This window comes from Grus americana, chromosome 1 (assembly GCF_028858705.1).
Source record: "Grus americana isolate bGruAme1 chromosome 1, bGruAme1.mat, whole genome shotgun sequence".
NCBI classification, from domain to species: Eukaryota; Metazoa; Chordata; class Aves; order Gruiformes; family Gruidae; genus Grus; species Grus americana.
Window position 1 is genome coordinate 56,591,628 of NC_072852.1, and position 25,901 is coordinate 56,617,528.

The following is a 25,901-nucleotide window of genomic DNA, read 5'->3' on the forward strand; positions in this document are numbered from 1 at the left end:
AACTGATGAGGGATATATGTAATCACACCGAGACAAGCCTAAATTGAACTAAAAATTCAGCACCCAATTGCTTACTAAGCAGCTGGGTGCTGAGAAACCATTCTGGGAGCTTCGATATATCTGAGAAAGGAGTCCAGCTTTCCAGAGGCGGGAGCTCATAACCCGGGTCTGATCCAGAAGGCCCCAGAGGCCATGATTTTGCAGGAACATCGATGCCAGGACAAATACCGCTTGTAAGAGCCGTCCAAGGCTGCCTGACTCACTATGGTACAGAGGCAACTCACAGAAACAGTGTGGAAATAGCTATCCTGGTGACATTAACTGGTGGACACAATGAATGCCTCCCTCAGCAAGTAGCTGAGGATGTTTTGGTAAACCTTGTCCGAGGCAATAGAACAGAAGTAAATTATTAACGTCGTTTCTGTACATCCCTCTTTCATTGAATGGGGGCAGGAAAAACAAAACCATGAGGGAAAAAAACAACCCAGAACTGGTGAAGCCACCTCAATGCTTCATTTTGAGAGGAATCTGGTGGAGAACTGGGAAAAAGGATTGCACAATGTAAGCAAATAATACTTAAAAAAACCAACTAGACCATAAAAAAAAAAAAATCTCCCCCCTCTGGTTTCACCCTAGCTCAGCACGCTGAGCACCGTCCAGGGAGAGAAGGCAAGTTAACTGCTGAGCAAAAAGCATTGAATGTTCCATGTAGGTTGTTTTTGATGTCAGAAAATAATTCAGGAATTATTGTAGGAGATGGCAGCCAGTCAGGCCAGCATAATGCAAAGTCATATGAATATGATCTGACCAGATGGTCTGATTAAATCCTGAATGAGTCGTAGGGTAACAGCTAAGTGGGTCAAAGCAAAAATTACTGCAAGAAGTATATTTGGTAGAGGGGTGGAGGCTGAAAACGGCACTTCTCCAGTGAAAATATTAGCTATTAACAGCATCCTGTATTAGAAATGCAAGGTGAGGCACGGGGACTGACGGGGTGAATGCAAGCTGCTCCTGTCCCCTTCCTTAGGACACAGAAACCCCCCCCCCCGAGGAGCTGAGCTTACCAGGTAGCTCAATCCAGACCCCCAACTCCTAAATGCAGGGGGGTACTGCAGTAATAACAGCAAATGTGAAGAGACACATACACCCCCCCCCCTCCAAACTCCCAGGTCCCTCCTTAGGGCTCTAAAGCAAAGAATTTAATGAAAGACCTGAAGCGGGGGAAGCTGTTCGAGACCTGCACGCTATGGCATCAATGGAGGGGCCTTCCGAGACATGGGGGTACGGATGAGGGGGTTGGTGGAAGGGTCTTCCGTGGCCGCACCGCCCTCCCCGGGCAGCCGCCGCACATTCGTGCGGCGGCTGCCCGGGAAGGGCGGCGCGGCCGCCATCGCCTCCTCGTTGCAGTCCCGCCTCCCGTTCATAGAGGCCGGGTCGTTGTCGGGGATGGCGGCAGAGACGGCACGGGGTCGGGTGCTGTGTCTCTTTGACGTGGATGGGACCCTAACGCCGGCTCGGCAGGTAGCAAGGCACGGGGATTATTGAGTTTTGGAGAGGGGGGAAAGATGAGGTCAGTATGGCGGAGTTTATCCCGCCGGCTGCGGCCTCACCCGCTGCTGCTTCCCCTGCAGAAAATCGAGCCGGAGGTGGACGCGTTCCTGCGGGAGCTGCGGGAGAGGGTGCACATCGGCGTGGTGGGAGGCTCCGACTACGCCAAGATAGCCGAGCAGCTAGGGGACGGGGACGAAGGTGAGATGCGGTTCCCCTGGGGTGGGGTGGGGGGGGGGTGGTGCGTGTCGCTTGTGTCCTAAATCTGACCCCAAGCCTGCTCTTGGGGCGGCTGGCCGTGCCCAGGCGGGTGCCGCTGCTCGGCTCCTTCTCCCTCTGCGGAGAGCAGGCAGGGATGCTCCAACCCACGCTGCCGGCTCCGGCGTCGGGTTTGTACGAGCTTCATCCGGGCTCTGACAGCTTCCCCCAGCCCCAGCGGGCAGGAGCCCCTTGCGAATTTTGTCTCCCTGCTGCTACATGGTGGGGTCTCCGGCGGGGGGGGGGGGGGTGGTGGTGGTGTGGTGTGTGTTTCCTCATCGTATTCAAACAGGAACACGAGGTAGAGGAGGGAGTGGGAGGGCAAGGGGCAGCCCCCGCACCCTCCACCTTGTTTTCCTTCTCTGGCATGGATGCCGAGCGTGGCTGGGCTCCGAGCTCTGCCTCCTGCCTCGTTAGCGGAGGGAGGCCGAGAAATTCCCGGCTGAGGCTGATCCCCGAGTCGGCAGCGCTGTGTGTCCGGGTTGCAGGAGGAGCTGGAGTTAGGTAACCAGTAACTGCATCACCCCAGCACTCTGGCAGTGGGGAGGGAAGGAGACAGAGCAGAGTAACACGCACGTGGTTGAAAGCCTGACATTTTGGAACCCTTATCTTCGTCCTGCCACTGATTCAGCCCGTGACCTCAGTCAGGTCGTTTCCCCTTGTGTGCGTCAGCTCCCCACCTGTGAGCAGAAGATAATCTCCTTGCCACTTTGCAGTGAGTGAGAAGGGTCAGTGGCCCTTTGCGGAGCACGGGAAGTGTGGAAAGCATGGTACTGAGGAACCAGGAGGATGTCTCAGTCCTGAGCCCAGTCCTTTTGGCCCCTTTTCCCAGGCAGCAGTACTCACGTTTCCTCTTTTGTTTCCTCCCCCCTCAGTCATCGATAAGTTTGACTATGTCTTCGCAGAGAACGGCACAGTGCAATACAAGAATGGGCAGCTGGTATCCAAGCAGGTAGGTCCAGCTCCATGGCTCTTCTTCCCTGTGCCCTGTGCACCTTGGGGAGCAGTGTCTGGCCCCAGGCAGATGGGCAGCCTCTTCTCCTCTCCCCACATGCCAGATCCGAATGTCCCACTCCTCCGGGTCATGTTGTTGGGTGGGCTTCACGGAAGGTCAAGCATCTTCCTCACTCCCCCTTCTCCTCCCGCAGGCCATTCAGGACCACTTGGGGGAAGAGCTGCTGCAGGATCTAATCAACTTCTGTCTCAACTACATGGCACTGCTGAAGCTGCCCAAGAAACGGTAATGACCCAAGTCCCTGCAAATGGCAGTCATATCACTGGTTTCTAGGGAGCTCTGGGCTCCAGAGCTCTCGTAAGAACAGCTGAGCTACTGAGCTTGTCTTGCTCCAGGTTTTATCCTGGCATCTAGAGGCCCTGTATAGGATCACTGTCCCACCGAGCTGGGCACTGTGGGCAAATAATGGAGGAGGGTCTTAGTTCTGGAGAGTCTTTTGCTCCTCAGATTTTTTTCCCTGGGAAGAAGGATACAGCCACTGCATGCACCAGGGTACAGCCACTTCATGCATCTCATTTAGGACCATGGTACCAGCTCGTTACTGGTCAGGGCATCGGGCATCATTGGTCATATGAGTTTCCAAACAGACGAACAATGGCTCTTAAGATGGGAGGTCCAGCGCCTGAGCACACAGTTTCACACTGTTTCTGACCCAGTGTTGCTTGGCACCGCTGGTAATAGGGCTGACCCTGCTCTGCCCCAACCGTGTGTTCCCCTCTGCTTCCCCCCATGAGAACTAGCAGCCGCAGGGTGTGTTGGGTTGGTACACCTCCTCTGAAGGAAGACTAGGCCACTGCCAGGAAAGAAAAGCATAGTTTTCCATTGGATCGGCTCACCCTGTTATCACAGAAAAGGAGAGGGAGCAGATGGTGTGAAGGTGGAAGGGGAGAGCAGGAGGACCTCTTTCGGAGGCAGCCTGCAGTTAAACCAGTCTGGGTGCAGTGTCAAACCACCCCTCAGACCATGGTTTCACAAAAACCTGGAGCCAGCGTGAGCCAGCAGTGCCCCGGCTGGTTTGTTCCTGCTCTCCCCTTGTGTTTGTACAGTGAACCCGAGCAGGCGAGCTGTCTGGTCAAAATGAAGCTGGTAAAAGTTGCTAAACTGTGATCGAGATTAGTTGCCTGATGTGAGTCACCATGTGGCAACAGGAGGACCGGTGAGAGGGGCCAGGGTGGCTCCTTGCGACAGGACTGCTGGCTGAACGTGTCCCCGAAAGCGTGGGCTGGGACCGAGAACCCTCAAGGCTGTTTGGTTGCTTCATTGCTGTCTGGTTGCCCAACACTCAGTCTAAGTTTCAGCTCCCAAGCGCCTCTGTGGATTTAGGCTTACGGGATTTCTAGCAAAGCAAGGACTTTAACCCACATCTCCCAAGTCTTGGCCTGGGGCATGAGCCACCAAACCCTTGGTGCTGCAGGGATGCTGCTCCCAGGCTGCAGGCATGGCTGCCTGTGTGTCCGTTTCCCATGATGTTCTTCACTGCGTTACGAGACAGGAGGTGGAGAGTTTTTCCCCAGACTCAGAGTGGTAAGCGCTTCATCACAGAGAAACAGCCAAGAGGGCCGGGAGTGACATCAGAGGGTTAATGAGCTCAGGGCTCCTCAGCTGGAGGGGAAGGGATGTCCTTGCTCCAGCTAGGTTTCCACAAAAGTTTCAATCTATTTTCAAATTGGCAGTGCCGCCATCCCCTGTCGTTTCTGCCCCACCAGTGCTGGTACCTACCTGACCCCTCGGTGAGCTAATCCAAGGTGATAAGACAACAAAACTGACTGGGTTTATAGCAAAGAGAAAAGAAGGGAGCAGTTTTCTGACGGCTTGGCACTTTGAACCAGCCCACCGAGGAAGCAGTAGAGTAGCAACGCCAGTGCAAGGTGAGGGTGGCAAGCAGGAACTGGGTCCTGTCCGTGCAAGCTTAGATAAGGGTTGCAGTCAAAGGTACAGAGGACAAATGGGAGATACAAAGGCCCTGCGGGTCCTACCTGATTTGTGTCCCCTGATTGCTCATCAGCCTGCTGCCAGACATCAGCAGTGAGTCACACTGACCTGTTCCATCCCAGTGCCCCAAGGTACTGCCAGCTTCACCCAACTCACCACAGAGAACATTTCTTAAAAGCCTCCAAGGGTGGAGATGCCACAGTCTCACCAAGCGGTTGGTCCAGTCCAGGCAATGGCTGTCCTTGCAGTTATTACAACACTAGGAAATGTTTCCTATCATCTCACCTAAGCTCATTGCTTCCAGCCTATCCCCAGGGCACGCAGGAACTGTTTATTCCTCTTCTCTTACACTCTCTTTTTATAAAACTATGAGCCCCTTGGAGACCTTAAGCCGAGTTGTTGATGCCTGGTCTCTGCCTGGCATGAAGCACCCATGAGTGGGCATGGCTTCTCTCCTCCTGCGTGTCCCTGCAGAGACTGCATGCCTCACTGAGCAGCCATTCCCCTGGAAAGGTCTGGTTTTTCTCTCGCTGCCCCAGTAACCTTGTGCCCTTGCCCCTGCACAGAGGAACCTTCATTGAGTTTCGCAATGGGATGCTGAACATCTCCCCCATCGGACGGAGCTGCACCCCAGAGGAGCGAATCGAGTTCTCCGAGCTGGACAAGGTACACGGGCCGGACTCGGGCTCACCCTCCCCTTTGCTGATTTTGCACCACCACAGATCTTGGGTCTTACCTGCTTCCCCCCTTCCCATGGAGAAAGGAGCCCAGCTCCAAGCTGTGCACCAGGCCAACACATGCAGCAAGGTGGAGACAGGACTGGGGGTCAGAAAACCCAAGGAGAGACACAGATGAATGGAAGAATTTGACTTCATTGGGGACCACCGATGCAATGGGGTCCGTGTGGGAGAGCCCCAAGGAATAAGGCACTTCTTATTAAATAGAGTGTCTCCTCGTTTACAGTAACCAAAGAGAATTGCACTGAAAACCTCAGACACCTAAACCACTCAGGTTGCACCATCCCTCCAGGCTGGCCCAGCAGCTGTCTTCTTTCTCCCACTCCCCCAGCCCCAACAGAGCTGGAATTAATGGGCCTTCCAGACTGGGACGGCCACAGCGGATCTGCTGGGCAGATCTCTGGAGTGTTTGGCCCAGGCAGTTTCTGCCTGGTGAGCAGAGGTGGGGGAAGTCTTGGGGTCGAGAGACTTTTCAAGACTTTGCAAGACTTTTTAAGCAAAGCTGGAGACTTTGGGTTATGGACTGGGCTTCTGGGAAATCGAGGCAGTTGTATTTCATTGCCAAGGAAGGGCTGGGATCTGCTTTTCCCAGGAGCCTCCTGGAGCTGCCCTGAGCTGGTGGGTTTTTACACGGACGCTGGGCAGGACTGGTGAAAGCTGGCTAAATGGCGTTACACCGGGGGCAGGTGGGAAGGGGGAATGCGATGCCACAGTTGCCCAGCAGACAGCTGTATGGTGACTTTTGGTAGACTGTCGACATCTAATTATGCAAACCTTTCTTCCTTCCCTTTCCTCCTTCTCCACAGAAAGAGCGGATCCGGGAGAAGTTTGTGGCAGCCTTGCAGAGGGAGTTTGCTGGCAAAGGCCTGCGTTTCTCTCGAGGTGAGCAGAGGGGGCTTCCCTGGCTTTGCCCTGACCTCTTTATCGTGTTTCCCATAAAATGCTGGGAAGGGGAGTGGAAATCCTGGCTGTTCCCTCTAGGGAGACCCTGGTAAGAGCACAAGGAGCTTCTGTTCCTGGAGAGCCACCATGGGGGCGTCACGTTGGCATTCATGCAGAGAATAAACCGCGCTGCAGATTTGCCTCCCTGGGAATCAGCCAGACAGGCGGGTTTCTGTCCCGTGATGCTATCCTTGCCTTAATTCCAGTTAGCGCTGCAGAGCCCACCCCTGCCCAGGACGTCTGTCCTGGCTCAAGCGTCAGCAGCAGGGTGGCCAGCAGAGCTCCAGGCACGTGCACTTCTCTCTGGGAATGCCGTGGTGTAAGGGAGACAGGAGCCTCGTGCGTGTCTCGGCTCTGGGGTTTTGTTGGGAGGGTTGGATACAAGGGAAACATCTTTCTTCCTAGAGGAAGAGCTGCCGAGAGGCAGGGAGTTTGCAGCTCCATGCCGTGGCCTTCTGCAGGATCACTTCTTGGGGAGGAGGTCTGTTCTTACAGCCAGCTTACCCAAGGCGAGGAACCAAAGGAAGGGCTTGAGAAACCCTGGGGGTCTGGCCAGGACAGGGAGGAAAATGAGGGTGTTGAAGCGGTGGGGCTGAAGCAGAGCGGTGGGTATGTGTGAGATAAGAAGGTGCCATGTGGCAGCCTAGCCAAAGGGCAAGGGGGTGACAAGGCTGGGAGGCAGGAGGTGACACCCCACTCTTACACCCAGAGGGTCTGTCCCTCTGGTCCTCCAAGGGCTTTGCTCCTGAGAGCCTCCCCTTGCCTTCAGTGTCCTGCCAGGGGCATCCTGTGCTGCCCGCAGCTCTGACACACACCGTTTGTCACAGCAGAGAAAGACAAGGTCCCCGCCGCCGTGTCCCCGCAGGCACGGGGGACGAGAGCAGAACAACGGGCCTTTCTCCTCTGAATTTGGGAAGCCGCCATGAAGAGCCCAGGCCTGTTGTGTAAAAGCGTGAAGACAAGGGGAGCTGCGGCCCCCCCCCGCTCCTCCACAAAGGAAACGCGGGTGTCTCAGGTCAGGCATCCAAAAACAGGGACACGCGGAAATGGGGCTCTTCTGCCAAGCCGGCTCCCTGTGCCTTGTCCCAGGCTGTGGAGGACGCAAGTCCCAGAGGTGGTAGGAGATGTCCCTGCAGCCCCTCAGACCCGTGCTCTGCCTAGGCAAGGGGCAGTGCTGGCTGTCCTCCACGCCCCCTCTTCTCCCTTTGATTTCCTACCCTCTCCAGCTGACATCAGGAGCCCCTTCTTGCTGCCCAGCTCTGTTTAAAAGGCCAGAGTGCAGTGTAATGCGGTGTTTTTCACACGTAAATCACCTTGGATACAAAACCAGGAAAGATTTATGAGGTCAGCCAAGTTTAGCTCCTGCTCCGATGCTGGCTTCTGCTGCGAGCCTGGGGGCGTCCCCATCCCTGAGCTTGTAAGGCATTTGCTCCTGTCCGTATCACAGTGAATCCTCCTCCCTGAGCTGGACACACAGGCTCCATCCCTGGCTCCTCAGGCTCCAAGGAGGGTTGGTTTGGGATTCCCAAACCAACAGGGATACCTCAACCAGCCAGGGAGCAGAGGGGCACAGCATCAGGATACGTACGTTTGAACAGCCCGGGGAATCAGTGCCTCTCCTGCAGCAGGGACCATCCCTGTGGGTACCTGTCTACTCACCCCCTTTCTAAGAGAAGTAGGGTTATGATTTGTGAAGAAGGAGAACGTGAAACTCCAGGATTGCTGGTGGCCCAGTAGATTGCCTGGAGAAGCAGGGGGTCCCCTTGAAACCAAGAGAAGCAGAGATCTGAACTGGCAGAGGATGCACATCCCAGCTGAAATCCCCCGTTCCTCCTGGCTCCGAGCAAGACCCAAACACATGCGTGCACTAAGTCGTGGTCTTTGTTTTGGGAGGAACGTGTCACCTGTGTCAGTGCTGGGACAAAGGTCTGGCTCTACAGCCTGTGCATGCAGCGGGGCAGGTCAAGAGGATGAGGAAGGTGCTGCCTCCAAGCACCCGCAAAAGGCAGCACCGTGCTGGGGTAAAACTCTGCCTGGTCTAAGAGCAAGGGCTAGGAAGTTTGTAACCCTCGGTGGCTGCGGGTGTCCGTGTGCACATGTAGGCGTGCTCTCTGGGAAAGCTCCCTTACCTCTGTTCGTTTGCCCTGTCTGCCTTGGTGTCCCTCCAGATGTTGGCAACCCACACTTGACTCTTGTGGCAGGAGGTGACAGGCCAGGGTCCTGCCCAATTATGTCGACGGGTTCGTGGTACCTCCATGGCAAGGTCCTTGGTCCTTAATCAGCGTGCAGAGCCTGCTCGGGGCCTGCAGCGTGGCCAGATGGGACCCCTGAGCTGTGCGGTGCGTGGGGTTTGCTTTGCGTGTGCGGGGTGCCGGGAGTGCCCGGTCCCTGCAGGGTTAAGGAGCATCGGAGCAGTGCTTTTAGAAGGGCCTGTGATGTCCACACAGGAGCCTAAAAGAGAGCTTGGAGCCAGTCTCCAAGGACATTGTCCCCCGTTGGGACACAGAATGTGCTGATGCTATCTGCAAGGCGTGACCCCAAATCTCCCCCAGTGGATGCATCTCTTGGGACCCCTCACCCCAGCACCCCCCCTGCAGCCCGCTGGGTCCTGCTTGCCTGCCTGCCTGCAGTCAGGGGAGCGGTGCTGATGTCACCCCAGCCATGCTGATGTCACTCCAGCCTGTTGTCATAGGAACAGCATCTGCCACTAACCTAGCCACATGCCGGAGAGGCACACCAAGGCAGAGCTGGTACTTGGCTGCTGTTTGGGGTGGGGGCTCCCCACAGATATCCAGCCCTCTCCCCTCCTCCTGCCCGTCCCAGGGTGGGGGAACACCCTGCCATCTCCCACCAACGCTGTCTGATGCCCTCCCTTCTGCTGGCAGGTGGCATGATCAGCTTTGACGTCTTCCCGGAGGGCTGGGACAAGCGCTACTGCCTCAACGTGCTCGATGACGAGAGATTTGACACCATCCACTTCTTTGGGAACGAGACAACCCCTGTGAGTATGCCCTGCTCGCCCCACACACGGCCGCTCTCCCTCCTTTGGCCTGGCAAGCCTGCATGGAGCTGCTCCATCACGGGTCCCACGGCCTGGGTCCCACCGGCGGCGACGCAGACCTCTAGTGGTGCGAGGGGGAGAGATGCTCTCGTGCGGCACATGTTTGTGGCAGGGTCGTGATGGCTGCAGGCCTGCTGGGTCATGGGGAAATCACCCTGGATTCACTGTGCTGGGGAGCAGGTCCAACTCAGCATCGCTTTCCTCTGGCTGGCAACCTCGGGAAGGGGGCAGCCACTCCTGCAACCCACAGGACCCAACACATGAGACCCCAGCACTTAAGAGAGGGCTTTTCGACAGTGGGAACACCTTTGTCTTCCCTTTAGAGTGGTGGAGGATGATGCTTCCTTGCTGCTCTAGACCAGCTTGGCCATCCACTCGGCTCTTTGCAGATGATGGCAACCTCTGCCGCCCAAATGTGCCCGCCCCACCTTCTGCTGTCCCCTCCACAGGCAGGGCAGGGGTTAACCCCAGGCTCCTGGACGAGCTTTGCTGGTCTAGGACCTTCCCCATCCTTTCTGTGCTCCTCCCCTGGCACTGAAGAGGGGAGGCGAGAGAGGGAGGGAGGAGGGCTCCCAGCCCAGCCTCTTCTGCCTCCCTCAGGCCATCAGAGCCCTGGCAGCCCCTTCCCAGCAGGTCCCTGCCTGCCCAGCCGCTGGCTCCTACCCCAGCTCCCCACAGGACAGAGCAAGATGTGGATTCACGGATGAGGATGCTCTGCCGAGACCCTGCTAACCTTTTCCCTATTTTCTACTTCCCTGCAGGGAGGGAATGATTATGAAATCTATGACGATCCTCGCACAGTGGGACACAGCGTCCAGTCCCCCCAGGACACAGTCCAGCGATGCCGTGAAATTTTCTTTCCAGAGAGAGCAAACGAGTGCTGACTGCCAGGTCCCCGCAGCCCTGCCCCGGCCCCACCTTCTCCCCTCCGCCAGAAAAAGCACCTTCATTTGAGGAATCTGCTCAGGGTAGACCGAAAAAAAACCCACTTTCCAGAGCTGGTCAGGATGTAACGCGTGAGTGCGGGTGGGCGTGCAGGAGGGGACCTTCGCTGAGCAGCCCTTCGGCACTCCTCATCTACGGCTGGGGCTCGCGGGACCAGACCGTCCTCACCTCCAGCAAAACTTCTCTCTTGACAGTTCAGGCCGTGGTGGGCAGCGATGCAGATGTTTTTATGGTCGGAAAGCGTTTGAAAGGGCCAGTCACAATAGTGTGTGTGTGCCCATCCCGTTCTCCCTCCCCTCGTCTCTGCTTTTTCGCTCTGCTTCTCTTAACGCTTCTGCATGGGAGAACGTGCGTCTCACCTTTCTCTCCCCCTTGCGCCTTGGCTGGGGAGGATGGGGCTGCCGTGGCCCCAAGCGCTCTCACCGGAGCTGCTCCGAAGCCAGAGGCCAGGAGGGCTGTTTGCTCCAAGCCCAGGGTAGGAAGGGGTCGCTGCCACCCCGGCTCATTGCAGTGTTGTGCATCCTAATGGAGAGGATCACTGTGTCCTTCACCTCGGTGCCACACCGTGGCCAGTCCCTGCAGTTGACCTGGGAATGACAGTTTTAAAATGACTCTGCTACTGCTCTGAGCTTTGCTCAGGTGCATGAGGAAACTAATTCTCTCTCTTTCGCTTACCAAAAAAAAAAAAAAAAAGGCTACCATGGGTTTATTTTCCATGTTCTGCAGAAGTTGTCAAGTCAGACCTTGCCTGGCGCAGCTGGAGGACCCCGGGTCTTCCCACCCACGTGTCCATTAGGTGTCACGGATGTGTCAGTGTAAAACCTTACCCAGGGCGTTCATAACAGAGCGAGTCCCCTTCCTTCACAGTGCTCAGCTTTCCACAGTGCTGCCAGAGACATTGTCAGAGAGGGCCAACACAGGCCAGACCTGGTTTCTAGTGCCAATGGAGGTACACACTCAACAGTGCCCTCCAAGCTTGCTTTTCCACCCCATCTCGTCCCACACGCTTGGTTTACATGATCACCCTTAGGGACGCAAGTTCTCCAGTGCAGCTGTCACGTGTCCTTCTGCTCCTCTCTTCTCCTGGGTCTTTGTGAGTTGCAAAACCACATCTTTCCTTTGGCCCTTGACCTCCTCCCTCATGTCGCCCCTTTTCTCCTGGCTGTTCTGCAGGGGTGTGTGACCGCACCAGTGGTGCTAGCCACAACTTGATGCTCAAGAGGAGCTCAGGCATCCCCTCAAGGGAGATGTCCTGCTTAATAGCTCTGGTGGTTGTGGACCTGGAGGGTGCCAGAGGTTCCTGCGAAAGTTCCCCACCTTGCTCCCTGGGAGCCTTTCTCAGCACATCCCTGCTGGTATGGCACTGCCCCATCTCTTGGTCTTGCTTTCTCGCCTATTTTTCTCCCGTTCCTGCTTTCCTCACCATTGCTCTTCATCTCCCACCTAGCAGCTGGACTGCAGAGAGAAGCTTCTCAGCTGGCTACTGCCACTTAATCAAGGGGCCAAGTTCCTCAGGCGAAATGCATTGGTGCTTTTAGACCCAGGGCAGGGCTCCCACGTTGCCACAGGCAGAGTCCTGAGTGGACCTTGGCACTGCTGCCTGGCCACAGGAGCAGGGGTGCTGCGTGACCAGCGCTGGCGGGGTGCTGTCTCCTTCACCTGACTGCACCTCTTAACTCTACAACACATCAGGTCTGTAATGCATCACATTTGCATGAGCACAGCGGTCTGCCCAGCATCTGGAAATCCCCAACAAATGCACAAATTCCTCTTTCTACCCAGAGAAAATTTCTGCGTAGGAGAAGAGGACCTGTTGGGGAAGCCTGGATGCAGGGTACCCTTTTCATAGGACACTGGTTTTGGCCCCCCCACTGCAACCCTCATGGAGGAATCGTGTGTTTTGTGGTTCCTCCTTCTCTGTTTCACTGTGGATCAGGTTATGTGTGGGTTTTGGGGGGTTTATTTTTCCTGTAAGTCTATTCAAAGTCAGCAGGATGTCTAGAGAGCTTGATGGTGGGTGAAGAGCAGGGCCTGTCCCTGAAGGCACAAAGCACAGTGGTGGCCTTGGGGGCTGAGATGCCTTGCATATTTCTTGCATATTTGAAGGGAAGGGCAGGCTCTGTCCAAGGCTGCTCCTGATGGCAGCACGTCCCTTGCTCAGGGTGGGGGAAATTGCAGGGCAAGCAGGGCAGAGGCAGGGATGACCTTCGAGGCACCAGCCATCGCTTTCTCTGCTCAGGAGCTCGTGCGTGCATGGGTGAGATCCAGTTCAGGAACCTTTCCCCATTCCTGTCTCTATCTTACCCCAAGCTCGGGCTAGTTGAGGGCACCTCCTGCCAGGAGACCCTGTCCTGCTGGAAGGAGGAGGATGGCAGCAGAAGTAGCTGGGGCAGCCCCAGGGTCTCAGAGCCACAAAAGGGTTGAGGTTGAAGGGACCTTTGGAAGTCATCTGGTCCCACCCCCCTGCTCAAGCAGGGACATCGGCTGCCTGCCTTGTGTTTTTGCAGGCAGGGATGAGGCACAACGCTGGGGTGGGAGCCCTACAACCTGGGGGACGGTGCACGCCTGTCCCCGAGACCCTTTTGCCATGATGCTCCTCTCCCAGTGGGTGCCCACGGTGTGAGTGGGGGTTTCTCCCCGTGTGTGCATGAGCGAGTGGACGTGACGGGACCCGCGTTGGGGACTGTCGTGCCATATGGCTCCGTATCTCCGTGAGATGGGTGGCTCCTGTCTGGCTGATACCAACTGTTAAATAAGAAATATATTTAAATGCATATATATATATATATGAATATTAAAAGAAAAAAATTTAATCAATCATATTAAAGCTACAAGACGCAGCGGGTTAGAGGCAGTGTGTGCTTTGTGCCGGGCTCTGCTGGGGTGAAAGCAGGCAGCCGCACTTTGAAATCCCTGCACCAACGGGGGACCAGCCCCGGTCCCGGTCACCCCTCCTGGGGGGCAGCAGCCTCTTGTCACAGGCTCAGGGTCTGCTCCCCCCCGAGCAAGGCTGGAACACCCCGGGACCCCCCGGGACACGCTGTGTGGAAGTGGGTGAGTCCATCCTGCTGTCTGGATAAATCCCTGGGCGCTCCAGGTCCTTTACCCAGGAGAACCACCAGCATCCCCACGGTGACACACGCGCACAGGACAAAGAGCCGGGACAGGCAGGGCTCATGGGAAAGTAATTTTTAATGGTTTATTGCCAATGTTACAAAGGTCGACACACCGTCAGACAGGCGGGAACCACACCAGAGTTGTAAAAACACCAACAAGTCTAGGGTTTTAGTTTATTTAAAAAAAAAAAAAAAAAAGAGAAAAAAAAAAATAATCAAAGTTTGCCTGGCCAAGTTGGCTGCGTGTCCCGGGGATGCCTGGGGCCTGAGCCAGTGTTGCAGCAGCCCCTGGGTGAGCCGGGCTTCGGTTTGGCAGTGAGATGAGCGGTGGGGTCCCGGGGCAGTCCCCACACCAGCCTGGGCTGGGGCAGCGTGCGGTGGTCCTCCCAAATCCACAGGGCCCCAGCTGTCCCACGTGGCACCAGCCTTGCCCCCCTCCTCTCCCCGCTGATGGCAGACCCCTGTCCTCACGGCAACAGCGGCGGCAAGAAAGGTGGAAAATGCCCGTCTCATATCAGTGCTGAGAACTGGCAGTGCCGGCGGTTTCTGCCGAGTGGGTGCTTGGGGAGCCGGCCGCCATCGCCCGCCCCGCTTGGCGGGGGCTGCTTGCCGTGATTTGAAATAAACCCCTTAAGATGCTGATAATCTCCGGAGGGTGGGTACAGGCACTGTTTCCCTGGGGTCAGTTCAGGCCCAGCCGGGTGCATGTCGTCCCCGTCCCGCCGCCCATCCCTCCCCAGGCCACGGGAGCCCGCCTGGCCAGGGTATGGTGGAGAAGACCAAAAATGAAGTTTGTGCTTTGTATATGAGACCCTGCCTACACCGAGGGGCTGGGGAGGGGGCGGTGGCGCTCGCCCCATGGCCGAGGCTACCCGAACCCCTCAGCCCCTCGCCCCCTCGGTAAGCTACAGATGTGCACACATGCGCGCACACACACACGCGCATGTGGGAAGGAAGGTCCCCAGGGGGCTGGGGGGACAAGGGGAGGAGGAAGAGGAGGCGGCCATCTCCCTAAAACCACGTCAGCACCGAGCCAAGAAAAGTGCGTTACCGGCCCGGCAGCTGCAGGGAGCACAGAGGTGCCAAGCGCACCCCTGCTCACGCCCAGGCGCAGATCCCCTGGCACAACGCCGAGCACCCCCAGCACCCTGCCAGCACTCGTTTGCCCCTTAAAACTAATTTTTTTTCTTTCTGTAAGCCACTCACCTCCCCGTGGCACCGCTGACCTGAGATCTTTCGATGGAGGGACGTGGCTCAGGTGGGTGCCGTGAGCTGCCAGTGATGGGGACAGGGCTCAGCCGTCCCGTCCCCGCACAGTGATACGCCGCCCCACGCCGCCCCGTTTCCCCCCAGCCCCACCACGTCCCCCCTGCTGCCATGCTGCAGGCAGCGGGACTAAGCAGGGTGCCAGTCTCACCGGAACGGGGTTCAGGAGGACGAGCCAAGCTGCCCCCCAGCCTCCCCCAGGTCCCCTCCTGCTCTCAGCACCCACCTCAGCCCAGGGGAGCCGGGGGGGGCTGTGGGATGGGGGCAGGACCGGTCTCCCCACTCCCCATGGCCTCGGGGGCAAGGAAGGGGACATGGGGCTCGGCACTGGAGTTGGGGGGCGGCAGGGGAGGGCTCTGCTTCCCCCGTCCCCCTTGACAGACAGTTACAAACACACACAGAGAAAGGAAACCGTAACCTTATAAAAGACACCGAACGCAAACACCTGCGTGTTCTGGGGCAGCCCCGGCCCCGTCACCGCCTCGGCTCCCCCCGCACCTCCTGCGAGCGGCCGGGCAGGCTCGCGCCATGGGGCTGAGCGGCTGGCGGCCCCCCCGGGCGCCTAGGAGCCGATGATCTGGCCGGACCACGTCTCGTGCTTCGTGTGGGGTGCCAGGTTGGTGAGGACCACCTCCACCGCCTGGAACTTCTGGTTCTTGGGAGGGATGGGGCAGACCTTGTACGTTACCTCGTCCCCCTCCACCGGGACGTACTCCCCCTCGATGCTGCGGGAGAGGAGAGGTGGTGGGTCTGGGGCCAAGAGCTGGACCCCTGCCCTGGACCACCCAGCACCCAGGAAGGCACCCAACCCACCAGCTGCGCCTTGGGAAAGAAAACCTACTGGCGATGGGGGGAAGAGGACAGGTAGAGCCCCATTCCCCACCCCCACCCCCCGGAGACTTCCCCACCCCAGCCCTTGGGTCTCCAGCCCTGTGCTGATGGCACAGTACCCCCAGCGTGTCCCAGCACCACACGATCCCCAGGCTTACTCAGACACGTGGACGAAAATGTCCTCTGTGCCATTCTCAGGGGTGATGAACCCGTGGCCCTGGGAGCGCGAGAACTGCTTGCAGACACCCTTGAAGATGGGGCCGGCGGAGGCACGCGCTGTCCTGCAGGAGGAGAAGGATGGAGATGCCTCACCTGTGGCGCTCGCCCCGGGGGGCAGCACCAGGAGAGGTTTGCTATGAAAACATGGTGTTCCCCAGGAGAGCACCTGCAGCACCACGGGCAGCTGGGTGCGGTGATGCCATGCACCGTGATGGCGACGTGCACCAGGCGTAAAGGGTTTTGCAGGCGCTGCTGGTGACCGCGGTCCCCGCTCGGCTCAGCCGGACAGTGCCGAGCCCGCTCGCCGCGTGCCGGGTACTTACGCCGAGTAGGTCCTGGTCCTCTTGGTGGGGAGGGGGCTGGGCAGGTCCCGCAGCAGGAGGTTTCCCCGCTCCCAGATGCGGCTGCCCTCCCGCTGGAAGGGGAAGGTGGGCCACACCGGCGACTTGGGGGAGTGCAGGGGTGGCACCGCTGGCGGGGCGCTGGGGTCTGATGACATGGTGGGGCCGGCGGGCTCCTCCGTTTTGGGGTCGGGTGGGCGGGTGGCAGGAGAAAGGGCGCCCGGGCACGCGGGTCTGCTGCCTGCAACCTGGGGAGCAAAAGGGGGGTGGTTACAGGTCTCTGGGAGGGGGGCTTTTGGTGGGGGCAGTTTGCTGTCAAGGATTGCCCCCTCCGCTCCCAGCCCCATGTCTGTGGGGCAGGCTGCATGCCACCAGACTTCAGTACTGGGCAGCAACCCCTGGCACTGGGAATCACCCCAGCAAGCCTGTCCTAGCTTGGAGCAACCTGGGATGTTCCAGCAGATAAATCCTGAGGGAAAGGAAGGGCCTGGTTTGTTGCTTCATCCTTCATTTTCCAGGATAATCCCACACATTAGAGATGAAGTTGCTAAAAAGCACGCCCTGGGAGAAGGAGTGGCTGAGCACTGGCTGCCACGGGCAGGGACCATTTTGGGAAGGATGCCCACACAGCACCAGCCTGTCCGGCCCCCCAGTCCTGGTCTCTGAGATCTCCCCAGCCTGAGATTTCTGCTAAAAGGGTGAAGGAAAAAGACTGAGACAACAGGTAGGTAAAGGTCAGGGGTCTGAGGTCTCCCCACTGCTGGAGGCTTCCTCAGCACTATGGGATTTAGGACCCAACCCCAGTGCCAACCAACGGCTCGCTGCCCACCCGGGCACATCCCTACAGGGAAGGGACACGGGGAGGCTATTGCAGGGCCACCAGCGGCACGCGCAGCCCTCGGGCAACTCAGATGATCCACTACACAAGCACAACCTCCTGGTGTTGTGGTCATCGGGCTCCAGTTTTTGGTTGGCATCACGCGGTTTGAAAGGAGTTAAAGCCCCAAGGGGCAGAAAACCTGCAACCTTTGGCTGCCAGAGGATGTGCAAGATGTGGTGATGGACCCTGATGGCCAGGGCGCCTGCCAAAGAGCAGGACTTGGAGCAAGTGTGGGCAAGGCTGTCATCGCCGAACCACCCCAAGCATGAAACTGGGGGGTGTGTGCATTTTTAAGCATCCCAGCGAGATGCTCTGGTGCGTGATCAGCACCGCAGCCACTTGGTCAGAAAGCCTTTGCTCTGCTGATTTCTCTTCCCATCAATCGCCACGTTCGATGCTGGCTGTGTGCCTCTGGCTTGGGGTGCCCCACATCAGTGGCTGCTTGGGGGCACCACTCTTTGGGGGCACTGGGTGGGGGCTCATCCATTTCCATCACCCCTCAACCTTGGGGGCTTCCCCATCACCCCAAGCTGAGGAACCCGACATCCCGCAGAGTTACCGTCCCCTTCCCCACCACCCCCTCCAGCCCTTCCCGCCCCACTGGGGCATGTGGCATCTTTGGACTACACCTGCACATGCCGGGAAACCCACAGAATATTTAATTTGGTTTCTGACTCATCCACGGCCCCTTGAGACGGCCCTGGGGGGACGTGTGAAAGGGGGTCACCTCCGCTCCCAAATTAGCAGGCACCAAGGACATGGGAAAAGGTTTCTAGAGCAGCTGAAGTTTTGGAGAGGGACCAGGCGGCTCCTGTTCCCCTCACCCACCTCCACCTGCTTCCCCTGCCAGGGGTCTGCCTATCGCCGAGCCCCAACCACTGCCAGTCCCACTTTGGTGCCCATCCACGCCTGAGCTCTTTCCTAACAACTGCCCCCTCTCAGCCCTGCAAAGCTTCACCCCAAGCTCCAGGCGGCGGAGGCCACACTACGGTCCCACCCCAAGGAAGAAGCCACCATTTTCCTCCTGCCCTCTGAGACGATTTCCAGCCACGGCCTCAAACCCCTCCAAAACATCTCTCCCATCTGCCCACACACCAAACCCTTCATGCGCTTCAGTGGTTTCTCTCTGCCATGAAGCAACTGGAGCGCACGTGTCTGCCTTCTGCTCTGTGGTCCACCCCGCACTGGGGCTGCTCGGCTCCCAGCATCTCCCTGCCTCCATGCTGAGGCTCAGCATCTCTTTCCCTCATGCCCAGACTTAGACTGTCTTTCCCCCATGCCCAGGCTCAGCATCTCCTTCTCCCATTCCCAGGCTCAGGCTCAGCATCTCCTGCCCCCATGCCCAAGCTCAGCATCTCCTTCCCCCATGCCCAGGTTCAGCATCTCCTTCCCCTATGCCTGGGCTCACCATCTTCTTCCCCCATGCCTGAGAGAGGCTCAGGGAGCACCCAAGCGAGACGCCCAAAAGCCGGGGCAGCCAGCCAGATGCTTTGCTGCTCCCATCTGTGCCCCCCATCCAACTGCCCTGCCTGCGCTGGCGAGCAGCCTGGCCGCTTTTGGGCAGCAAAAAGCGATGTGGTCCCCAAGCGTCGCTGCAGGGTCTGGCACCTTCCCAGGAGGTGTCGGGGCTAGACCGGTGGGATGATTTGGGAGAAGCGGCCCTCGGTTCTCCGCCACATCATGGAGTCACCACTATGAAAATGGCTTCACCACGCTGCGCCTCCTCTGTGTGAGCTTTCACTGAGGAGGCCTTTCGGTTTCCCCACCAGATTAGGGACAATGGAGAGTATTTAACCTGAATAACGATGCTTGGAGCAAACGATTAGTATGCTGAGTGGGTTGGTTGGTGCCAGGATAAAGAGCTTCCTCCAGTGGGTCTGCAAGGCACTGGAAAAATGGAAGTTTCCCAGAGGCAAAATAAAAATAAGAGGGGAAGGGGAAGGGGTGTGCAAGAGGGGGAGCCTTGCAGGGGCACAATGGTGTGGGCAGACCAAGTGGCAGCCAAGTGGGGCTTTGCCCGAGGTTCACCTGCAGGACCCGCCCGGGCTGGGGTGCCCTGGAAGGCTCCCTGGTTCGGGGGACGAGCAATGGTGGGGAGCAGGAGCATGCTGGGCATCGCCGGGGCAGAGGAGGCAGACAGCCCCCTCCTGAGGCCCACAGGTGGCAGCGGGGGGTGCCCTCCCAGGGCTGCCATTTGCCCCCACGAGCTGAGCTTGCCCCATGTAGGAGAATGAGTCGGGCACGACCACCCATGGGCACTCTGGGGGGCTCTGGCTGGCCCATGGGGACGTGGGGGACAACCCTGGCATGGAGTGGCAGCTCACGGGCGTGAGCACAGGGCCAGGGCACAGCGAGCCTGTAGGACCCCCATCCTTGGGGGTATGCAACCCCCCCAGGACATGTCCCTGAGCAGCCTGCTGTAACCGAGGCATTGCACCTAACTTCTGCTTGGGGCAGGGGCTGGAGCAGACTCGTGTCCATCCTGTGGCCGTGCCAAGGCTGGCTCCCACGGCCAGCAGCACTCTGCCATGCTCCAGTGCCTGGCCTGAGCACCCCAAATTTGTGGGTCAGCCTTGGGGCCCAGTGGCTGAATGCCTGGCTTTGCCAGTGCTGGTGAAGCTGAGGCTGAGCAGGAGCTTTGGCACCACGGGGCGCTCCGGGGCGGTATCTTGCCTCCCACCTCATTTAAATCCCCGCAGCAAACAAAGGGACCGAGGAAATTAAACTCATGGCAAAAGCGGGCTGAGAGATGAGGGGAGATGTGAGCATGTCCTCGCCGCTGCCTCCTCCCCTCCCAGCCCAGCCAAGGAGCAGGGAAAGCCTCTCCCATCCTCCTGCCCTTCTCCTTCCCTCTGCTCCACCCCACCATCCTCCACCCAGCCCTTTCTCCACGCTGCAGCCCCAGCAGGCAACAAGGGGGACAGGAGGCTTTTCCCCCCTCTCCTCATCGCCGGCGGTCACCCTAACCTCTGCTGGGGCTGAGAGCATCTCTCCCCACCCCGGACCTCTCCCATCCTGGCAGATGCCACCCATGACACCGTGTCCACTCCACGCACGTATACGGTATGGGGATGAAATCCGGGTCACTTGAGGAGGCAAGCAGAGGCTGAAGCAGCCCGGCTGTGCCGCGGGGCACAGGAAGCCTTTTCAGCATAACCAACCCCCTGTCACCACTGCAGGACCTCCACCGCGCTCCTCCCTATCTCCCCTCGGTTGCTTTGCTCCGAGGGTCCCCCGAGGTGACAGTCCTCCAAGGCAAGGACATGCGTAAGCAGCACCGAGCCCAGCGCTCCCTGGAAGGATGCTCTTCATCAAAAACACCCCCCACCCTGTCCGTATTCCCCGGTCCCCAAAGAAACCATCTTGGATTGAAACCCTAGAGCCCTCTGGTGATAGGGGTTCTTTTGGCAGCAGCAGCAGCCAGCTTTGCTTTTATATTTTTCGGAGGGCAGGCTTCCGAGCCGAGCTGACAGTCGGGCGAAGGCAGGAAACCCAGGCCAATTAAGGCAGACAGGCAGTAGACACATCAGCTTTTATCTCGAGATCCAAGTACCCCATTCATCACCAGCCACTGAAAGGTCTGTGGTTTATCAAATAAAATCACTGTCTCTCTCCCTCTCTTTAAAGCCAAACACATTGACTTGGGTGCTGGCTGTGACCTTGTTTAACTAAACAGCCTTTCAAGGTCCCCCAGAAGGGGGGAAGGAGCCTTCTGAAGAGGCACCAGCCTCTGTCTGCCACTCCCCGTTCATTAGCGGCAGCAAAGAAAAACCCCTCACGCCTTCCTCGGCCGGGTGGGGGAATACATATTTAATTGGCTTAATCGCCCTCGGCGAGTCGGCCCTCCCGCGCGGCACTTCTTTGTGCTCCTTCCCATCCGCTGGAACCCCCGGGCTGCCCAGGATAGATGGATGGACGGGTGGATGGAGGGATGGACAGATGGATGAATGGGTGCTGCCAGCGGCTGTCATGCTCCGGCTCTAGACGTGACCCTTCGGCCGGCCCGCTGTTGCCTTTACGGGCCGTTTCCTTTCTCGCTGCCTCGTCCCTTTGCAAATCCCTGGCTCAGATGCTGTCTGCCACCACGCTCGGGTCTCCCGAGTGCCACCGCTCCCCCTGCCCCATCCGAGAAGCTGGAGGTTATTTTCCCTCTCCTGCCTTTGCCAGCGAGCTCCCGCACGGGCTCTTCCCTGCCGCTCGCCATCACGTTTTCTCCATCCCTCGCGACTGCCCGTGGCCCCAGTTTAGGAGTCAGGTTTACCTCCGTGCTCCTTCCACCCTAGTAGCAAAAAGGTCTCTGTATGTTAAAAAGACACCCCATCTCCACAGCCAGCTGCCGGCAGCCATCTCCTCTCCCCACAGAGCAGGGAGAGGGATGTTCTGGCCTGCCGCCATCCTCGGGGAGGCTGATGCCCCCCCCAGACCCAGCCTGTCTAGACACAAGCTGAAATAGAGAAGAGCTCCATCCCCCCCAGACACGGGAGTGTGTCCCCAGAGCTCGATGCAAAAAAAAAAAAAAACCAACAACAAAAAAACCAAAAAAAAAAATTTTTCAGCTGCTTGGCACATTCATGCGCCAAGGGACCCAACAACAACGTGGTGGCCGGCAGAGACCCCAAATTGGCATCTCTCCCGGGGGGCTGCCATGAAGGGCAGGAACCAGCTGGGGAATGGCTCCAGGCAGGGGTTACCACAAGCAGGACCACCACAGAGCTCGCCGGGCTATGTTTCTCCATCCTCCCTTCCTCAGAGGAGGCTCACAGCCTCGGCGTCTGGCAGGTTTTTACAAATGCTGTCTCTGTCCGATGCTAATGAAAGCCTCTCAGCCTCCCCCTCACTTTTTTTGGTTACCGGATCATGCCATTAAATACCCAGAAAAGCAATTTCCTTGCCTACCCTGCATGTTAAAACCCCTTTTGCTGAGAGAAATTACTATAGGAAAAATAAACCAGGCGGTTTTTGGGGAATACACACTGACAGCGTCCCCTCCCCAGCTAAGCCAATCACGCTCACAACTCCAGGGATCTTTGCTGAGATAGTCTCGCCTACGATACAGCCTGCTTAGCGCTAAAATATGAATGTCACCTTTATGGATCGATTATAAAAAGCTCCCTTAGTCAGTGCTGGGCTGCCCAATTCTCAGGGAGGCCATGGGGGAGAGCAAGTAGGCTGCCACATGCAAAGGGGAAGCAAAGGGAGAAGCCATCATGGAGGCTAGATTTACCTTTTAAGCATATATGCATAATCATCACTCCCAAATACCAAGTTTGTGGGATTTGGTTGTTTTGTTGTGGGTTTGTGGTTGGTTTTTTTTTAATTAGAATAGTGTCTGTGCAAAGACCTGGCGCAGATGTCCTCATCCATGTCCTTCCTTCCTCCTTTGTGGATCTAACTTGCCATCTGCAGGAATGAATAGTGCAGCCAGTCCCAAAGAAACCCCAATTCAAGCCCCCATCATTATCAGCCTGCTTTAATAAGATGTATTTTTTACAAATCGCCTTTCCCTCACCCGGCACTCTGAGAGCTGGGTCCCAGCTGATGTCAGCCCTGCGTGGCAAAGCCCCGGCTATTTGCCCCCCAGCCAAAGCAGACATGCAACGCCGCCGCCACCACCCCCAGAGGAGTTATTGTTCCTGAGGCTGGTGGGGAATAACCAAACCGGAGGAGGGATGTCACGCTTCACCCTCGCACCTCTCCGCCGTCAAAAGGAAAAAGCAGATTTGAAAGAAAAAGGCGGTGCGTGAAGTTTAACCTCCAGCCACAATAGCCCGGGCAAGCTGGATGGCCATTGTGCCTGCCCTTACCTCCTCAGCAGCGACGGGCTCCCTGGAGCTGCGCTCTGCAAAGCATCGGTGCTCGGCGGGGCCGAACGCTCCTCCGCTACCTTGCGAGGAGCAGCGGTCTCGCCCACAGCCCGGCTACCGGGGGGGTTTCTCCGGCTGGCTGCCTGCCTGCCTGCCGGCTGCCTGCCGATGGATCTGCGGTATCTGATGTGTGTATGATGCGCGCCTCGCGCACACACACACACACGCATCCGCACGCCTTCCCCTGACGTCAGGGCCAGGCCAGGGGGAGCAGGCAGGTGGGAGGGATCAGCCTGGTCATTTCTGAGCCAGGCTTAAAGGAGCAAGTCTGCACGGGGGGATGGAGGGGATGAGGGTTGGCCCCGGGGGGGCTGCATCGTGACATGCATTGGTGGCATGGCTGGACGCGACGGGGCGGGCTGCAGGGACAGCAAGATGGGGGGTGGGGGGTTGGGAAGGCACCGGAGGGGGAGATGGTGCCAGGAGGCCAGGCCTGGACCAGGAGGGGTCCCCCACAACGGGTCGAATCTCTCCCCCCATCACCCCAAATCCCACTGGTGCTGCTGCAGCCACTCTCCCCGCCTGCCCAAGCCTGCAGCCCCACAGCACCCGTGGGTGCCATGGTCACCCCTGCCACAACAGAGGAGCATGGCAGAGGGCACGTGCCACAAATCCACCCCACCATCCTGCTCCCCTGCTCCAGGCTCGCAGCCATCGCAAACCTAGGCACTTTCTAAGGGTTTCATTTCTAGCAGTGCACTATGCCAATCCCCTGACCCCAAAAAGATCTTTCCAGTTTTTCCCTTTCCATGCTCAGGACAGCCATCTCCGTGGGCAGAGGCAACATCATAAATCGGCCCGAGACTTTCTCTCTTGGGGGCACAGAGCCATGCAATGAGGACAGGAATCAATCGTTTGCTGCGTCCACTGGGGAACAGGGAGAGGAGTAATGGGGTTTAAATTGCAAGGAGCAAGATTGATGCTAGACATTAGGAAACAGTTTCTAACAGAACAGATAGTTAATTACTCAAGTAGATTGTCTGGGGAAGCACCGGAGTCTCCATCACTGGAGGTTTTTAAGAACAGGCTGTGTAGGCATGCTTTGGGGGGAAGTTAGGTGATATCAGTCTTATTTTGGAGCAGAAGGGTGGACCACACCGGCACCTTACCATGCAGGTCCCTGTGACTCTGGAATAAAATTTACAAGAAATCAGAACAACCATGGTGCAGTGTCTGCTGCAGGGAGCTGTCACAGGCATCTTGTGACATGGTGTGGTTGTGGGTTGGTTTTGGTTTCTTAAACATGACTCTTTCCTTTCTCTTCTAGGTGGCTGAACATGATGGTGCCAACTGGACCTGTTCCACCGATGACCCCTGGGGCTGCAGGGTGGTGTACAAGTTGTGTGGGAAGCTGTGAGGCACGGCACAGAGTCAGGAGACAGGGTCACGACTGCTCTACCTGGCTGTATCCATCCATCCATCCAGGTGTTGATCCATGGCTGTCCCAGGGCTTTGGCAGAGGGACTGGATGGCCAAGCAGCTGTTTCTCTCCTGTCAATGAACAACAGCACAGAAAAAGGCCCTGTGGACAGAAGAGACCCAGCCCATGGCGAGATCACCAAGAAGCACTGAAACCCCAAGTGCTGGTGGGTTCTGCCATTGCTCGTTACACTCTGCTTGTGGCGTTTCAAGCAGTTTTCCACGACAAAACAGGAGCCTCATTCACCCCCTACAGATACCACAAGGCTCATCTCCCCTGTCTACCCTTCAAAACCTTGTGAAAGAAGGGGAGGAGAAACCCAGCCACCTCTCAGTGTCCACTCTGAGTTTCTCCTGAGATGGCCCATCCACTCCTGGGGGACAGCTCTACGCATCCAGCCCAGGAGGGCACTGAGCTAGAAACAGCTGGAGGCCAGAAGAGCACTGGGGACATGCAGTGTGGGCATGCCCTCTTCTTCCCCAGATGTTCATTTAACATTTGTACATTGCATATCACAACCATCACAAATATCTGTACTTCCCCACCCTATTTGTGGTACACCAGGGTTAGCCATGTGCCCAGCTGCAGATATTAAAGATATAAACTGAAGACAGGAGACGAGCGTCAGAACCTGACTCTCCCACGTAGTCACTAAAGGCTCTTCACCGAAAAGGCACGGGGAACTCAAAGTACATTTGACGGGAAGGTGGCTCTGGGCATGCGCTGCAGCAGAGGCGGCAGAGAGTCTAAAGCATGCAAAAATGATAAAAGGAGAAGAGGGGAAGCTTTGATCAAACAGAGAGTGGGAGTGGGGGTGCCAGAGATGCCTGCAGAGACAGAAGCAAAGGCAGGAGCGTGGAGGACTTTGTATGTGAGAAGATACATAATTCCTTTGGAGTCAATCAAAGGAGGGCCAAAACAGTATAGATGCAAATTACCACTCACCTCCTCCAACGTCCCTGAGGCAGTTTTCCCCAACAGCCATGGGAGTGTGGGGGCAGAGGAGATCTTACACAAAATAATTTGGGGGTTCCTTTCATTTTCCTCCCAGTTTCTGAGCCTTCAGGTAACTTCAAACAGTATTTTCCAGTTTTCCTGTACAATTGTGAGAAAGAGAAATGTCTGGGATTTTCTCTGAGTGACAGAAAGACCCTTGTGCAATCCCTGGATTCCAGCAACTGAAGCTTCAAAAAAAAAAACCCAGCAATGGAGAGCCATACTCCCAAATGTTGGAAAAGCCCCAATACTGCCAAGAGAGACTCTAGAGACTTTATGGTGATGTATGAAAAGGTGTGTACAGGTGCTGTAGATTTGTGGATATTCGTTGTGTCAGTACTACTGGGACAAAAAGAGACCACTCAGCAAGATGAGGCAGTTCACACAATCTCCAACATCAAGATACCTCAGCTGCAGCATTAAATATAGCATAACTCTGAGCGCTATCGATAGCTGAGCTGAGACAACACCCGTGTTTTACAGGGCAAAGTTTGGCTTCGGTTTATATTTTTACGTTGGAGATGGTGCTT

The 25,901-nt window shown here is 57.2% G+C and overlaps 2 protein-coding genes across 4 annotated transcripts; one reads left to right on the plus strand and one right to left on the minus strand.

Annotated features, from left to right (window-relative positions):
- Window positions 1–1,175: 1,175 nt before the first annotated feature.
- Window positions 1,176–10,698, plus strand: PMM1 (phosphomannomutase 1). 3 transcript variants are annotated; one of them, XR_008575647.1, is made up of 8 exons: window positions 1,176–1,521; window positions 1,632–1,749; window positions 2,682–2,758; window positions 2,955–3,046; window positions 5,320–5,419; window positions 6,297–6,372; window positions 7,260–7,447; window positions 9,318–9,434. XR_008575647.1 is itself a non-coding variant. In XM_054814386.1 (8 exons), exons 1-8 carry the CDS (start codon window positions 1,276–1,278, stop codon window positions 10,375–10,377), a joined length of 948 nt encoding a protein of 315 aa, XP_054670361.1. In that variant the 5' UTR covers window positions 1,261–1,275; the 3' UTR covers window positions 10,378–10,698. The 3 variants fall into 3 exon arrangements, 1 of the variants encoding a protein (XP_054670361.1); XR_008575648.1 differs by having other exon boundaries at window positions 7,263–7,447; XM_054814386.1 differs by lacking the exon at window positions 7,260–7,447 and adding an exon at window positions 10,255–10,698 and having other exon boundaries at window positions 1,261–1,521; window positions 9,318–9,433.
- A 2,914-nt stretch (window positions 10,699–13,612) lies between these two features.
- Window positions 13,613–23,139, minus strand: CSDC2 (cold shock domain containing C2). The gene is made up of 4 exons (XM_054841691.1): window positions 22,896–23,139; window positions 16,194–16,459; window positions 15,810–15,932; window positions 13,613–15,545 (listed from the first exon to the last, which is right to left on the minus strand). Exons 2-4 carry the CDS (start codon window positions 16,367–16,369, stop codon window positions 15,383–15,385), a joined length of 462 nt encoding a protein of 153 aa, XP_054697666.1. The 5' UTR covers window positions 16,370–16,459; window positions 22,896–23,139; the 3' UTR covers window positions 13,613–15,382.
- Window positions 23,140–25,901: the final 2,762 nt, after the last annotated feature.